The sequence below is a fragment of the Melanostigma gelatinosum genome, assembly GCF_949748355.1.
Source record: "Melanostigma gelatinosum genome assembly, chromosome: 20".
Classification (NCBI taxonomy): Eukaryota; Metazoa; Chordata; class Actinopteri; order Perciformes; family Zoarcidae; genus Melanostigma; species Melanostigma gelatinosum.
In genome coordinates, this window is record NC_136653.1 from 4,254,319 (window position 1) to 4,272,050 (window position 17,732).

At 43.9% G+C, this 17,732-nt stretch overlaps 1 protein-coding gene across 1 annotated transcript; it reads left to right on the forward strand.

Annotated features, from left to right (window-relative positions):
- Nucleotides 1-571: 571 nt before the first annotated feature.
- vopp1b (VOPP1 WW domain binding protein b) lies at nt 572-16,602 on the forward strand (the record flags this gene model as incomplete). Its single annotated transcript, XM_079292548.1, has 5 exons — nt 572-622; nt 8,270-8,328; nt 15,796-15,873; nt 16,095-16,228; nt 16,397-16,602. The coding sequence occupies 5 exons, from the start codon at nt 572-574 to the stop codon at nt 16,600-16,602; spliced, it is 528 nt and encodes a 175-aa protein (XP_079148674.1).
- Nucleotides 16,603-17,732: the final 1,130 nt, after the last annotated feature.

Sequence of the window (17,732 nt, forward strand, 5' to 3'; positions counted from 1 at the left end):
GTGTAGGCTATCGGACGCAATTTAGACATCGGGTTCGGACCCTCGCTGGGAGGAAATATTTACTGGACTTTGAATTTTAATTGGATGCTCCTTTAGACATTAAGGCAATAGTTTAGGAATATACGTGGGCTTAGTTCTTTTTTGTGTGTGTTTTACAAGACAATAAATGTGACAAATAGGAATTATTCTTACGTAATTCTTATTATACAATAATGATAAAACATTATTATATAGAGTCAAAGCGTGTGTGTTTGCGAGCGCGCGTGCACGTTGGGCGGGGGGGCCTCGTAAAGAGGCGTGGAATAAGCCAACATCACAGGCTTAATTTAGACACATCACCAGTGTCCCAGCATGCCGTTAATCTCCGTCTGTGGACCGTCTGACTGACACCCAGGTTGCCATCATCCTTCCTGTCACCCGAAGTACTCAGTGACGCGCCGGCTACATCCACTTTCTGAGCATCATCCCCGGTAACGGGATGAAACCGACAGTGTGACAAAGGAGCATCTCCTCCGCGTCTTTCTCTTCTGCACAAGCCGAGCTCGGCTTCCGCTCTCCCACCGGCGGAGATATGAGGAACCCACTGGCCGGTTTAGCCCTGACATTCTGGCTCTTTCTAGAGGTGAGCGACGTCTGTCATTGTTTGTTTTTTATCGATCATTTCCATAGCTTCGGTAGACACGCGCGTGTGGTTGAAGGGACAGGGACGCCCTTTGAGTGTCTTGTTGTGTAGAGACAATAAATCCGTTTCCTTTTGAGGCTTATCGGTTGCTAGCAGGCTCCCTTTGATGTAGCTCCGATACGTGCCGCCTGGTATTGTTTTGGCCAAATTCAGTTCAAGAGTAGCGTCTTTAACAGCTTCGCTTCATGCCAACATTACACTCATAGTAGAGGACAAATTGAGATCTTTATGAAATGAATGACAGTGTGCGGTAACTTCGGCACGCGAGTGACCCATCAAGAAACACTTAATAAATATATATGTATATATATATCTCAAATCTGAACTTTATTTTGATAGCACGCCGTTCCCTCGATTGTGAAACAATACATATCAAAAAGAACAAATGGATATCACAAGAGGGGCTGCTGGCGGCTTGATATACATGCTGGAAAGAGGAGACGAGGCTACACAGTCCTGTCTAACTGATGAGACCAGCGAGAGGCTCTGTCTACCTGGGATCCTGTCATCCTTTGTCCTTGTGCCCAGACCCCTGAAACTACTCATTGTAGGACAAACACTCACTGGTGTACAGCAGGAATCCAACTGTACCAACGATGTCCAATCAATGACTCTTTTCTCATCATGTGATTTGTATGTGATTTTCCACATCTTGATGCATTTATACTTTTTGTGAGTCCAATTTAGTGCCTTATATGTGCTCCTGTTTTCCTAACGCGTGCGCTTTGACGTCGCTAAATGAGAATGATTTTGGGTCGTGTGAATGTGAGGGACGTCATTGGGGATTTTAGGATATTTTTTAACATGAATGAGGAGAATGTTGTAGGTTTTGACCGGGCTCTGAAGGGAGCACGGCGTGGTCACGATCCCGCTCTTCCTGCCAGTCCAGTGCCGCTGATTCATGTCTGTTCGTGTATTATTAATACACATCATTATTATTTTATTTCATTCAGCAGACTTGGTGAGTACATCCATTTTGAATGCGAGCGGTCGGCCAAGAGGGACTGGAGCCCTTGAACCTTGCGATGGTTCACTTTGATAGGTGGCTCTGACAGCTTGTACATTTGGACTGAGGCCGCTGATGTTTTGGTCCTTTTTCGACGGCTTTGTTCAGCGAAAGCACAATTCACTTATGTCTCATGTTGTGGCTGAAGCGTCTCGGAGACACTTTGGCTTCAAACGTCTCAGTGAAAGAGATGCAGGTATGAGACAGATGTTCGAAACCCCCTTGGTGACGGTTTTTCTAAACCTACGTGGTTTTGTTGCCTAAACCTAGCGTTCCTTTTGTCGCTGGAAGCTAACTGTAGGTATTTGAAGCCCAACCATGATGTTTGATATATTACATTTCGTGGCTATTTGACGAACTGCCGCGAGAACTACCGGACGTATAGGAACCGGTGCCATATTGGCACCGAGTTTCGGTACCCAACCCTACTCCTGAGACATAATGGGGTCTGAACCAAACCGTGGATTTTGAGAATGGGTACGCCTCTACTTGGAATGATGCCGGTTGTAGGCCACAGTAGAACTCTGAACTCAAGCCATGGGAATATTTGACTTCCTCTTTACGTCTCCCAAAGCATTTGGGATTATTGTAGTTCCAAAACTTAGAGTGTGATGATCTCACAAAGAGGAGTAACAAAGAATAAGGGCTAGTTGTCTTGACGTTGTCTGAGGACTTGTGAAACCCCTTAAATAAAGTAAGAAACATTCAGTTGATGCAGAAGGCATCTGAATCAGCTGAATGATAATTGCTTCTCATGCTCCTCTGTTTGAATCATGTTTTCTAACACAACAAAGAGAAGCTGTGATCTTGATTTGACCTGTTCAGGCCACCGTATCCCTCCTGCTAGAGCGGGCTTGTGGTGTGCAGCCATCCAGTTAATAAACAGTCCGTTTCCAGGCTTGCAAAGATATTGTTTCTGTGCCTATGCATGTGCATGTTTTTACATCCGTGCCACATGACCTCCCGAAGGATAAGCGGGTATAACTATTGGATGGATACAAAACGAGTCATCCAGTTGTTAAAGCTGCAGTTACAAAGCTAGGTACTATGTGTCTATTCATCTTTCCAAACTGGACTCAATTTAATTTCAAACATTTTTGGGTTGTAGCCTTTATTGAAGTGGCATTTTGATGACTATGCTTTTCAAACATGTAACAGGAACCTGGTTAAATGTCTTGGGAAAAGTGATACAAAAGCAGTTTAAGAGTAAATCTTTTTATTGGCGCTATTGTACAGGTTTGCCAGTTTTTCAAATGTAGTTACAAGGCTGCAGCTCTTGCTTTATTTCTCTCACACACATCAGATTTACTTTAAAATGAACACAAATCAAAGTGTTACTGCTGTTTGCTAGAGGTCCCTGTCGGACTGGAGAGCAGTTCTGCTTTTGTTCATTTACAGTTTCTCTGAGAACTTTATAATCGTTGTGCAGAACAGAATAAGCATTGATAAGAGAAGGAAAGTCCTCCGTTTTGTGTCCATCACCTTTCTCAGAGCGGCAAACCGTGACTTCAGACGTCCACTGGACACACCGCTCACTCGCTCCAATAACAGCTTGCTTCCTCCGCATGTAGGTAGTAGTAGAATTATAAAATGCAGAATTTAACTGCACCTGATACATTCAGGCAGACATCAGACTTAACGGATTTCCTTCAGGCTTCGTCCGGCTCTGTTTCCTCCTAACCGTCTCCACTTCAGGCCAAAACACACACGGACTCAAATGATGCTTGTTGGCCTGTTGCTGCTCACTAATGGCATCTGTGAGGTCAGCTGAGATCAATGAGACAGGAAGGCAGGAGTGAAAGATGGAGTGGAAGAGATGAATTAGAATCAGAAGAGGATTAGGAGCAAAAGAGGAGATTTTTGAAGAAATTAAGGCAAATAACTTTTTGTTTTTAAGGCTGATATTAATGCAATTGTGTCCATAGATTCAAATTATCTTTTGACCATTTTAATGCAAAGATATTTCCTGATCATATCTTTCCTGACCAAGTCTGCAAAGTGCCTGTTCTTGCAGAACCACTAAGACCTCCGGCTCATTCCTGGCAGCGGGCAGCACAGTTTAGACCATAATGAGAGACTGAGCTGCCTTTGAAATGCAAAACGATATGAAAGAAATGATGAGTGTTGCAGAACACTGCAGGTTAGAAAGAATTAGAAAGTGACGGCAGCTATTCTGATGCGTTTGAAGGAGCAGAGCCGTGTTCAGTGACGTCTGACCTTTCACAGGGAGCCTCTGCTGTAATCCTGTAATTTCCCCACTGAGGGACTAATAAAGGATTATCTTATCTTATCTTCATTGACCCGTCTCCTTTCACAACCTACACCGACGGCATCCTGCAACCGCAAAGGCAAAACTCAGCCTTGATCGCCACACACACACACACACACACACACACACACACACACACACACACACACACACACACACACACACACACACACACACACACACACACACACACACACACACACACACTCCTACTTCTAATGCTTTCATGTGCATTGTCCAATTTAATAATTTAGATTGTATGGACCCAGTTGTGGAGGAGAATGCTGACCCCTTCAATTGCAGCACAGATATTGAACATGTTGATGCAGAGAGAACGCCGGACAGATGGATGGTGCTTGCATGAAGCCTGAGGCACTTGTGCATTACATTACACTCCTGGTCCCGAGCAGATGAATATTAATGACATTTTCTGATATGAGCACCACTCTGATCAAAACGTGTTATGGACACCATCTACGCACCAAGGTGTCTCTTAAAGTAGGACGCTGAATCTCATTCAATTTGTCTTGAATACTCACGATCCCCAGAAGATGAATCATGTCATATTTATATATATGTAGATGTATTTAATAGGCATGTATTTTAAGATCATCCCCTGCTGATCCCCTCTAACTCTACTGTTCAGTTGACATTAATGGCGGATTGTCAAGAAATGTCATAATTCATGGTCCCCTGAGGATGCATCCTCGTGACTTTGATACCCCCCCTCACGTTTTCCCCAGCACCGATAAACAGGTTGACTCGTGGTTAAGACAGAAATATCTAGAATGGATTTTGTACTCGATGTCAAACATGGCCATCAACCAGCTTCTGTGTGTTTTTTAAATATTTGAGAAAGATCAGATGACAGTTGAGCAATAACTAGGACCTCCGTCTTAGAGTCGTTGAGTTGCAGGCAGTTTTCTGCCGTCCAGTCTCTGATGGCATTGACACAGTCCAGGAGCCTAGTTAATGTGAATGCCTCGCTGGGTTTGAATGACAGATGGAGTTGGATATCATCTGCATATAAGTGATAGGACACATTATAGCTTTTTATGATCGGTCCCAAAGGTAACAGATAAAGGGAAAATAACAGGGGCCCCAGAACCGAGCCCTGCGGTACACCACAAGACAGTGGAGAGGTAACAGACACAAAATCACCCACAGAGACATTGAAACTTCTGTCATTGAGGTAAGATGTAAACCAGTCTAACGCTATGCCAGATATGCCCACCCAATCACGTAGCCTCTTAATCAGGATGTCATGGTCTACAGTGTCAAATGCAGAACTGAGGTCCAGAAGAACTAACACAGAGCAGTCACCTGCATCAGCACACATGAGAATGTCATTTGAAACCCTCAGGAGAGCGGTTTCAGTAGAGTGTTGCTTACGAAACCCAGACTGGAACTTGTCGTACATGTTGTGCCTCTCCAGTGCAGCAGTAAGTTGTTTGGCCACCACTTTCTCTAAAATTTTGGACAAGAAAGGCAGTTTTGATATGGGCCTGTAGTTCATGGGCAAAGCTGGATCTAAGTTAGGTTTCTTTAATATGGGCTGGATAGTGGCATGTTTGAAATATGAAGGGACAATTCCTGTAGATAATGAGGTATTGACAATAGATGTTACTGCAGGGCCAATAGTTAGCAGAACTTTCTTAAATAGAGAGGATGGAATTATGAGGGCAAGATGATGGCTTTGTTTTGTTAATTAAGTTCATCAGGTCTTGAAGGCTGATAGGCTGGAAAGAGTCCAGAACAGCAGGAGATTGCTAGGAGCTACAAGTAGATGACCAGATCCCAGGCTGAATGCCAGACCTAATACCTGTTACCTTATCATTAAAATAGATAAGGAATTTGTTGCAATCATCAACAGAATAGCATGGTAAAGTGGAGACAGACGGTGAAACAATTCCTTTAATTGTATCAAGCAGAATCTTGGGACCAGCAAAGTGGTGCAATGTTCATTAAATGACTATCAAGAGTTCAACATCATTGAGATTTGTGTTAATATCACAGCAGAAGTGCATAGAGAACTGATCAGCTGTACTCTGAGTAATAATGCGGGAGTGGAATGTTTGTTTCAGACACAAGGGGTCAGCATTGACAGAAAGATCAAAGAAAATACATTTATGGTCACTGATCAATAGGTCCTCACAACGGGTATTATCAATATCAAGACCCAGAGAGAACACAAGGTCCAAGGTGTGACCACCCCTGTGAGTGGCGCCAGAAACATGTTGCGTGAAATTAAAAGATTCAGTAATATTGAGAAACTCTGTAGCAATACAGTCTGTGGTATCATTGATATGCAGATTAAAATCACCAACCAGAAGCACTTTGTCTAGCTTGATAATAGAGGTCAGAAAGTCTGTGAACTCTGATAAAAACTGACCTGCAGGACCTGGAGGTCAGTAAATTAAAAAACAGTAAAACGACTTTAGCCGGCCCACTTTAGTCAGCTGTAGTTCAAAAGTAACATAGGATTCTGTGCTCCCCAAGTGGCAGGAAAACTGATTCTTCCAGACCACGGCGAGACCTCCACCGCGGCCCGTCAAACGCGGTGTCCCAACATAAGAACAGTCCACAGGGCAGAGTTCATTGAAATGGATGCATTCCATATTCCGTTGCCAGGTCTAGGTCAGAAATAAAAAAGACAAATTATGACTTGTGAACAAGTCATTTAAAATGTGAGCCTTGTTTGTTACAGAGCGTGCATTAATCAGACACATTTTGATGGGGGAAGACACTGTGTCGTCATCAGCACAGGAAGCTTTGGGGGTATGTGCAATAGGATGGATCACTCGTGCAGCACCTCGAAACCGACCATAACTAGGGCGTGAGCGCGAGTCTGTGATTCTCACGGGAATGTTCATGGGTCGTGGAGTGGAAGTTACGGTAGAGGCTGGGGAGAGAGTAGTAGGAGACCCTCCATGCAGCCAGGGGGAGCTAGTGTTGCTAGTAGGGGATGAATGCGGCTGATGAATGATCGTAGAGGAAGAGTGACAGCGGACAGGGGATCCAGGTGTAAACAGTCAATCATGTGAATGGGAGTGAACAGCATGCTGTAAATTAGCCGCTAGCAAGCGGCTACCCAGCTTGTTAAATGAATACCATCCTTCTTAAAAGCGGAAGAGCGGCCCCAAAACAGATTAAAATTGTCAATGAAGCTCACGTTGTTGGTCCTGCAGGCGGCCTGGAGCCAGGTGTGGAGGCTGAGGACTCTGCTGAACCGCTGTGATCCACGGCCGAGTGTTAGACTTGGACCACTGATAAAACAGACAGTCCACAGCTGTTTAAAAAGCTTAAAAGATTTGTAAAATCTATCTTGGTCAACTCGGACTGGTGGAGGGCTGTATCGTTAATTCCCACATGAACGATAATTCACCGAATGGAAGACAGGAGGGCGCGCATCAGGCCAGGCAGTGTCAGCAGGATGTCTTGAGCCATTGCTCCGGGGAAACAGTGTTGAAAAAACGGGTATTCCTGATTATTGAGTCCCCGACTATCAGCGTCGTCGGGACGAGGCGGCAACACTGCGCGTGCAATACACGTGGATGGAGGCGAGGATTCAACCAGTGGTGGCGGAGAAGATGCACAAGGACTGAGAGAACGGGGAACCGAAGCTCGCCGCGGTGCTGGTGTAAAGCACGGTATGGAGCGGCGTGTCCTGGGGCGAGAGGAGGGCTCAGGAATGACTGGCGTAGGAACATGTATCTCGTCTGATCACATGGCTGTTGCTTTCATTAAGTGAGCGGATGTTTTACCTGCAGATGAAATATCAAATATATATATGCTCTCACTTAGCTGTGCTATTTTGAATCACCACCAGGAGTTATTAGTTTAGTCGTGCATAACGAGGTGACGAGTGAACGTCATATCAGTTTCACCCTGAGGTGAAGCGCGTCCCTGCAGTATGATTCACTTCACCGAGCATCTCTTCTCCACCCCCGACCGGCTCCTTGTCTCTCCTGTATCTCTCCTTCCCTCCTGCTTCTCTCAACACCCTCAGCTCTTCAGGGCGCAGACACTATAACGGGGAAAATCCTCCGCGCGCCGCTATGAAGCGGGCTGCGTTTTCACAGGGATCATTTCAGAGACGGTTAATTAAAGGGCATTCTCCAGCCGACCGGCGTCGGCTCTTTGTGCGTTCTCAGTGAAAGCCAGTTGATGGAAAAAATGAGGATTTACACACACACACACACCCACACACACACGATGCAGGGGGATCCTACTGCTGTGCATGCCATTGTGGATTTTCTTTTATCAAGTGAGAAGTTTTCCTAAACTAATTTAATCCGTCTGTCTTTTACAGTGTGTGGAAGCCAAAAAGTACTGCTGGTATTTTGAAGGCAGATACCCCATCTACTTCATGTAAGTACCACAACATTCCACTCCTACATAAGACCTTGAATGTCCATCATTAAGGCCACTACAAAGAGACCACACCACCGCTGATCTGCTGAAGTCCGACTTGTTATATGACGCAGGTCTTTGTGGTTATTTAAGTTCTGTTACTAGAAGTTTGCTGTTGATAAGAAATAACATCAGCTCTTTCTTTTTGAGCAATTCTCCTTCATTGAACTTTGGTAAATATGTAATTCAATTGTTTCATCGCCACAATTTTTAAAAGACTCCAGAGCAAAAAGTGCTAAAAATGTCTGAATCTAGTTTTCTAAAAAAGTGAGTCTTGACTTTTAGTAATGTTCTGAATGTCAACACTTCCGGTTTCACAGTAAAGGCCCGAAGTCGCCGAACTCGAGGCCTCATAACATCAGTCCACAAACCAACGGGTGACGTCACGACGACAGTGTCCACTTCTATACAGTCTACGGGTCCACAACTGCTTTCACATTCATTCATTCATTTATTTTGAAGCACACGTAGAAAGGGACAATGCTGATTTAGATTTAGCAGCAAATCACCACATGTATCCATGTTGGCTGAGGCGTGAAAGCTTGTATCGACAAAAGATGAATGTACAATGAAAACAGACGCAGCGACTAAATGATGGCATGAGGCTGACTGTGGCCTTCCTCGCATACATGAAAGAAACGTAACAGAAGCTGTTACGTGTTGGCTGGAATACCAAATGGAAGCTAAGAATCTGAGCTGCAGAGCTGTGTTGAGTCTCAGTGGGTTCATGCAGCCCTTGCATCAAAATTCTAAGTATGCATCAATGGGATTTCCAAACCTATTGCTTACTGGAGCTTTAAAGTCTGTCAGTGGTTTTAAGAAGTTTATTTTACTGATTCAGACAGACGACCGGCTTCTCCCACAGTTCCAACTTTCATCCATTTAGCTTGCTTTCCTGCTACTGGCCACGGAGATAGGGAGAGCACCTGGGAGGAGATTACCGCAGTAATGAAAACCAACTCGGAGGGAAGTACTCCTTTCTCCTCCACTGTTTGTTAGGTGGGGGGGGGGGGCGGGTTGGTTGGTTGGCTATCTATCTTCAGCTTCAACTACACCAGAATCCAGTTACTTTTCTGAATAACAATCCACGTGATCAAATATATCTGACAAAGAGGGAATGAACAGCTTGTGCACGGCGGCTGTCGTAAGCGTACTGTATGTCCGTTTATAAGGACACACAGCTGATACTCTACTTCTGTAAAGTAGCTTTGTCTCCTCAAAACCATCAGAGGCACAAAGAGAAGGGACACACTGCAGCATTGGTGTTATTGTCTGCTTCAGCAGGAGCTTTGACGGTAGGTGTTTCCAGGGACAATTGTTTTCATTTCCAATTTGGAATCAACAAGACTGGGAGTGAATAAGCATATTTGAACCAGATTATTGAACATAACTCAGTAAAACATGATGATAACTCTCAAGAGCTTAATTGTTCACAGATGTAGTCAATGCATCCACAGCATCCACAGACTCAGGTTTGAATATTCATGCTGCTCTCAGCATAACAATTTATTTCAACAGCCTCCGAAATAATCCGAAAGCAGGACAGTTGTGCTACGCTACATTAGCTTTAGCGTGCTCATCCTTAAAGGGCCCGTGCTTAGCATTTTAGGGGATCTACTAGCACAAATTAAATAAAACATTCATAACTATGTTTTCATGAGTCATCGGAACTCGTAATGCTGATCAGAATGATCCGAATAATGAAACTTCCCTTCTCTCAGTCAGTGATCAGCAGGATGTTGTCTGGTCGAGATCAGGATCCTGTGGGGACTCAAATAACCAGACTAGTTCTATAGTGAGTCTAAATCCTAAATCCACACACACACACACACACACACACACACACACACACACACACACACACACACAGAGGTAGAGTTTCCTGCTGCTCACCATACACTCATCAATCACAGTTGGCCTCTGTTCTGAATATTTGGCTGCCGGTTTTGCCGTTTACAATGAAACCGTTTCAAGTTTGTTTACGAAGCAGAAAGTGTGAACGGCAACATCAGAATCCGCTTTATTGGCAAGAATGTTTTCACTTGCAAGGAATGTGCTTTTGGAGTTGCGGCCCGCCACGCCATTTTATGTGGCCCGTGAATCCGCCAGCAAAAAAATGAATTTAAAAAAATTAAAAGATTTTTATTTTCATTTTTTTTGGAAAAATAATTAAAAGTTAGACTTGAAAATAAAAGTATCCCCATGGTTGAAATTATGAGATAGCATGTTGTCTGTGTACCGACATTAAAACTATCACAACATCACAACAGGTGGACAGGAGAGGCAACAGCCCGAAAAGAGGTTTCAACGATTGAAAAAGATCGACAAATAATCCCAAAATGTCCACGAAGAGAAAAATTGATGCAAAGGGAAGAAAATGTAATGAAAGATGGGAAAGCGAATACATGTTTGTGCTTCAAGGAGAACGGGTCTGTCTTCTGTGTTATGAGGCGTGTCGGTGATGAAGGATACAATTCTCCAAACACGGAGCTAAATTTAGCCTCCAAGAAAAACATCAAACTGTCCAAGAATTAAAAGGCAGACTGCAATCACAGCAGAATATGTTCACACAGCTACAGCCCCCAGTGCATGCTGAAGGTATGTGAGCAGAGCTCCGACCAGATACAGACTTTTACAAATGTCAGTTTGTGAAGAAACACCATCGCAGACCGAGTTCATGAACTAGCAGCAATCTAACAACACAGCTAGCTAAGAGACGAGCAGGTACTTGTGTTTCTAATGAACTGTTGATGAAAGCACAGACAACACGGATACATCATCTATCATGTTCATCAGACCTGACTCTCAGTGAGCAGCTCTTGGATGTAGCTGCCATGCAGGACGACGACAGGGAGGAACATTAGTGATGCAGAGAGGTGACACAAACAGCTTTGAACAACGTTAATGTCATAACTTGTGTTTGATATTTGTCTTTGTTATTTTCTTTAATAGTTTGATCTTTGATAGAGTCATGTGGGTTTCTTAACCCTCAATTAAAATGATTTATGTTATAATAACAGAAATGTGTTTAAATATAATTTTTCATTTATATAACTGCTTGTACAATATTTGTACACTTGAATAAACAATAATCAAATGCAGAGAGAGTTATTTAACAATATGTTAGGAGAAGTTAGTTATACAGTCTTACAGTTACAACCGGCCCTTTGAGGGCGACCGTGATGCTGATGTGGCCCAGAGTGGAGAGGAGTTTGACCTCCCTGTCATAGGGTATGGAGGGGTAGCGTCGGAAATACACGAGGGCAAAGGGCAAAACTGCCCCTAAGAAATATAATTTTGCCCCTGATATCACGAGGAGAGGGGCAAAAAATGCCCCCATAATTTCCTCGAATAATAATGATAATTTAATGAACTTGTCAAAAACATCGTAGCCTATATGACCCGGTCCAGTTGCCATAGAATGTTTTTGGTTTTCGCCTTGACTGATGTTGCGTGTGCATGAAGAACCGAATGGAGCGCTTCTTCATCAGACATGTGACTGCGAGACTGCGGTCAACTCAGCAGACACTCGCATGTTAGTGCATCTATATGCTGACATTCACGGTAAACGCATTCAAACGGCGCAGATCGGGAGCGAGCGAAGGACTTTGAAAGTTAGCGGAAAGATTAACGGGAGACGAACATCCGGTTTTCAGAATAAGATGCCAACAAAGTATGAATTATATTCACATTAAGTATAACACATGCTACCCTGCATCTCGTGAGTTAAAGGGAAAATACACCTAAATTGTGCGTAAAGTGTCTTTATTCTTGTCCTGTTAGACCTTAGTGCTGCGGTCGACACTATAGACCACTACATCCTGTTTCAGAGACTGGAACATTATATTGGTATCAAAGGAACCGCACTGAACTTGTTTGGATCCTATCTATCGGATCGATCTCAGTTTGTTTATGTAAATGATGAAGCCTCGATGAAGACCAACGTCAGTTATGGAGTTCCACAAGGTTCTGTGCTTGGACCAATCTTGTTCACCTTATATATGCTTCCTTTAGGCAATATTATCAGAAAACACTCTATAAACTTTCATTGTTATGCAGATGATACTCAATTATATATATCGATCAAACCAGACAAAACCAACCAGCTCGCTAAACTGCAAGCGTGTCTTAAGGACATAAAAACCTGGATGACCTGCAACTTCCTGATGTTAAACTCAGACAAAACTGAAGTCATTCTATAGGCCCAGAACACCTCCGAAATCAGTTCTCTAATGATATAGTTTCTCTAGATGGCATTGCGCTGGCATCCAGCAGCACCCTCAAGAATCTTGGAGTTACCTTTGATCAGGATTTGTCTTTCAACTCTCAGATAAAACTTATTTCTAGGACTGCCTTTTTTCACCTCTGTAATATTTCAAAAATCAGGCACATCCTGTCTCAAAGCTATGCAGAGAAATTAGTTCATGCATTTGTTACCTCTAGACTAGATTACTGCAATTCCTTATTTTCAGGCTGCTCTAATAAGTCTCTTAAATCTCTCCAGTTGATCCAGAATGCTGCAGCTCGTGTACTAACAAGAACTAAGAGGAGAGATCATATTACTCCTGTATGAGCTTCTCTGCACTGGCTCCCTGTAAAATCTAGAATAGAATTTAAAATCCTTTTACTTACCTACAAAGCCCGAATTGGTCAGGCTCCATCATATCTTAAAGAGCTGATAGTACCATACTGCCCTACTAGAGAGCTGCGATCCATTAATTCAAGGTTACTTGTGGTTCCTAGAGTCTTAAAAAGTAGGATGGGATCCAGAGCCTTCAGTTATCAAGCTCCTCTTCTGTGGAACCAGCTTCCCGTTTCAGTCCGGGGGGCAGACACACTCACCACATTTAAGAGTCGGCTTAAGACTTTCCTCTTTGATAGTGCTTATAGTTAGGGCTGGCTCTAGCTTGCCTTGGACCGGCCCATGGACAAACTGGTATAGGCAAAAACTACAGGGGGACTTCCTACACTGAGCACCTCTCTCCTCCTCTTCTTCACCTCTGTCTGAATGCATTGATGTCCCATTAATGCTCATTACTAACTTTACTTCTTCCCCGGAGTATTTGTGCTTTCTCGCCTCACAGGTTCCCATGACCGCAGTTTTATCTGGACACTGGTTCTTCAACCAGCCATGGCCCTGCTGACACCTACTACGATCTTCATTATTAACATTATTAATCCTATTACCGATACCATTAATGCACAGTACTGATTTTGTCTCTTCCCCGGAGTCCTTGTGCTTCCTCTCCTCACAGGTTTCCATGGAGCATGGTTTCATCTGGACCCTGGTCCTTCCTCCTACCATGGCCCTGCTGACTCCAACTGCTAATATCACTTTTATTATTACTCACATTACTATTTCATACTACCGATACCATTAATGCACATTATTGACCTGCTTCTTCACCAGAGTCTCTGTGCTTTCTCGCCTCACAGGTTCCTGTGTATCCGGGTTAAACCTGGACCTGGTCTTGCCTCCTGTTGTGGTTGTGTCATACATTGAATGTGCTGTAACTACATTGAATGTGTTGTAATTCACTATCCTGTTCTACACATGACATCATTGCACTTCTGTCCATCCTGGGAGAGGGATCCCTCCTCTGTTGCTCTCCCACAGGTGTCTTCCTCTTTCCTCCCCGTTAAAGGGGTTTTTTGGGGAGTTTTTCCTGTTCTGATGTGAGGGTCCCGGGACAAGAGGATGTCAAATGTGTACATATTGTAAAGCCCTCTGAGGCAAATTTGTAATTTGTGATTTTGGGCTATACACAAATAAATTGAATTGAATTGAATTCTTTGATTTGAGGGTTGCTGGAAATGAATAATACCTGACTGACAGTCAATTAAGATATTTTACTCAGTAAAAACTCTGAACTGAATTTGTACCTTCAAATGGCACATTTTTAAAATGCTATTGTCGTAGCGAAAATGATGAGGAGAGGCGACGAACTGGAGTTGCAAACCAGCGGGAAGTGTTTTAATAAGAACAAGCCAACATCAACAAGTTCAGTATATTGAAAACGGCTCCCAAGTATTGCTTTTCACAGATCACTCTTATAGTCAAAATTCACGCCTCCTTTTGCTACGTTCCACCAATCAAACCAGTCTGTTGAATCAAGGATCAGGACACATCTGGACTCCTAATTTGGGCATGTTCCTATTTTGTTCTGGGCACACAGAACACACAGAACACAACTCCATGTACGGACTTTTGTCTGGCCCTCATTGTCATTTCCCAAAAATGATGTTGAGAGCCAGAATAACACGTTATGTAACTTGTGTTCAGTTCAATTCGAGTTCAATTCACAGTTATATGATGATTTTTTTCAACACTATAAAAATGTTTTTCTCAAAAATTCCACACAATGACGAATGCATATGTAATCAAGGCATCGTTGACTTAATAATTGTTAATAGTTGTTTAAAAAATGTAATAATAACAATAAATAACCACAAAGAAATACAAATTAAATTGAATGTGATTGTCTGATTTATGTTTGTTTTTTGTTAAATAAATCGAAGAAAACACTTTGAATCTGTAGGCTACTGCCTAATAGTCTTATTATTGCCATTTGATTACAATTGCTCATATACTGTAAGCCTAAATAAGTATATGTCTTATTTTGAACGAAGGTTAAATGTTATTTCACAAGTTTCAAAAGTGCCCCCAATTTTTTTTAAATGCCCCTGGATTTCAGTCAGTGGGGGCAAAAATTGCCCCCTAAAATATATGTAAATTTCCTACCCTGGGTAGCGGTGATGTAGTAACTGGAAGGGTCCCGGTTTGGATCCAAGCCCTCAGGAAGAGTGCCAGGCTTTGAAAGGAATTCTACATAGTGGCCGAACGATGGAACTACATCTTCTGGGTCCATCACGTGAGAATCAACTTCCCAGTACGAACACTTGAATAGCCCTTATTTAAATCATTAGGTCCTAAAACTTGTAAATTCCATTAATAGTGCAAACCCAGAGTTACTTTCCTCCCTCCGTTCATGGGACGGATGGGAGGCTGGGAGGCGGGGTTAAAGACAACGCTAGTGCGCTTGCTGTCTGGGGCCCATGGATGCAAAAGATCGCTTGAAGATCCGGATAATTTACCGTACATCTTTTTATCCTCTGAAGTCAAACTGTTTTTGCTTCATGCGCCACTGAGCAGCTTTGATGGGCTTTGATGATTTACATCCATGGTTCGGTCGCCCTGCTCCTGCAAAGAGTATTGTAGTGTCCTTGAGCAAGACACTGAACTGCTCCTGATGAGCTGATTGGCACCTTGCATGGTAGCTTCTGCCATCAGTGTGTGAATGTTGTGAAGAGCTTCTCGTGTTTGGTGGACTAGAACAGAGCTTCATGAAGTCCACTCACCATCTCGTCCCATCCCTTTGTTGTTGAGGACCTGCTGTGTGCCTCTGTGTGCTTTCTGTGTTGTAGATGTCGCTCCTATGAGGACTGCTGTGGGACTCGCTGCTGTGTGAGAGCCCTGTCCATCCAGAGACTATGGTACTTCTGGTGAGTTACAGAGAGACGGTGTACTCTTTTGCTTCTATGTAGTAATTTGTTTTGACTGGCCATGAGTGTTCCTCTGCGTCTGCTTGCTGTCTTGCAGATGATAATCATTGACAATGACGTTTTTCTTCCATCCTCTTCCTGCCCCTGCTGGACAAGCACGGGTGTGTTGATGGTGTTGGGTTGGTGAAAGGTCCGACATGTCCTCTGTTTTTCCCACTCAGGGTGCTGCTGATGATGGGAGTGCTGTTCTGCTGCGGTGCCGGCTTCTTCGTCCGCAGAAGGATGTATTCGTCCCCGCTGAGAGACGAGCCAGCCTTCAACGTCTCCTTCACCAGGCACCCTGCCACCTCGCCAGGTACAGCAGAATTCAGACCCTCCACAGTCGCCCCAAATTACACCTGGGGGCCATCTCATAGCACCTCCAGTTACCAGGAGCATCAGTTCAGACCAGTACTGTGCAAGTACAGGAACCATGTTGCCAAAGTCTGGAATAAAAGTCAAACCGTTCTCCTTTTCTTTCCAGTTTCCCAGCAGCCGGGGAGTATGCAGGGCTTCGGGGTCAACGGGATGACGGGTGGCGACACGGGGGTCACCCTCACACACCCGGCATACCCACCACAGCCTGGCTCCGCCCATATGATGATGGGCTCCTACCCACCGCCTCCGTCCTACTGCAACCAGCCGCCTCCGTCCTACGAACAAATATTTCAAAACAGCGACAAGAAGTGACTTCCACAAGGTACTGAGGAGATGGAAGGTAATGAGGAGATGGAACTTGACAAGTGGAAAAAAAGGGAAGGAAGAAGTTCAGATGGAGATGAGGGAGACGAAGGCCTGCCAAATGTTTTCAACTTTTTGTGGATGTAAGACTTGGAAAACACACACCATGTCTTGTCCTGTGGAAAAAGACCAGAAGAGGCCCAGTAACTCCACACACACACACACACTCGTTTACTCACGCACACTCCTTCATCTGCTCCTGGTTTACGTGGATCCATCTGTACAGTGATCGTGCCGGCCTCGATGAACTTAAAGACGAGCGAGGAAGCACCCGTTCAGGTTCTGGATTCACCCCACTGTCGCCTGTTCTCCTCCCTCCCGATGCAACTACAGCTACGCCTGTACAGAAGTGAACAGAAACTCATCATGTGTTAGAATGCTTCACGGGAAGTCTTTTAATAACTCTTTAGGAATATTTTCAACTGAACAGCTGAGAAGTGTGATACACGTTATTATAAAACAAAGACATCTCTGTACAAACCGTCCATTTTCAAAGGATGACACCGACTTATTCTCCATCCAGCATTTTACTGCAAGATGGGCCCTTTACTAAATGATGACTTCTTGATTTTGTATTACGGTATGTGTAGTCCTGTTATGTAACGAGCTGCTCCGGCAGTCACCGGCTCATTCTCCTGTTGGCAGCGATGAAAGAATCAGACGAGGACAGATGTTCACATGTCACCGTACCGTGATAGAGGAAGAGCGCGTCAGGAGCTATGTGACTGACGAGGGCTGTTCCTGGCCAGCTAGTGCGTTAGTGGTTAGCTCACCAGCTGCAGCAGTTCACTAACTAGCCCTGCTAATAAGGTTGCTACGTCACCAAACGTTTTCAAATCAAACATTCACAGAGTCAGAAGACACCACCTGTGATGTGAGCCAGCCTTTAGCTTGTATTTACACCAAATAGCCTAAATTAGCTATTTTCCTTGTGTTATTTGGATCGGTTCATTAGCAAGTGACAGTAGCTCCTTCCTAGATGAGCTGACTTGAATGTTCAGTACTGGTGTTCATATTGGATTGTATTTCGATGTTATTGCTTGTGATGGAGGCTTTGCAGCATGTGGACACCTCTGTAG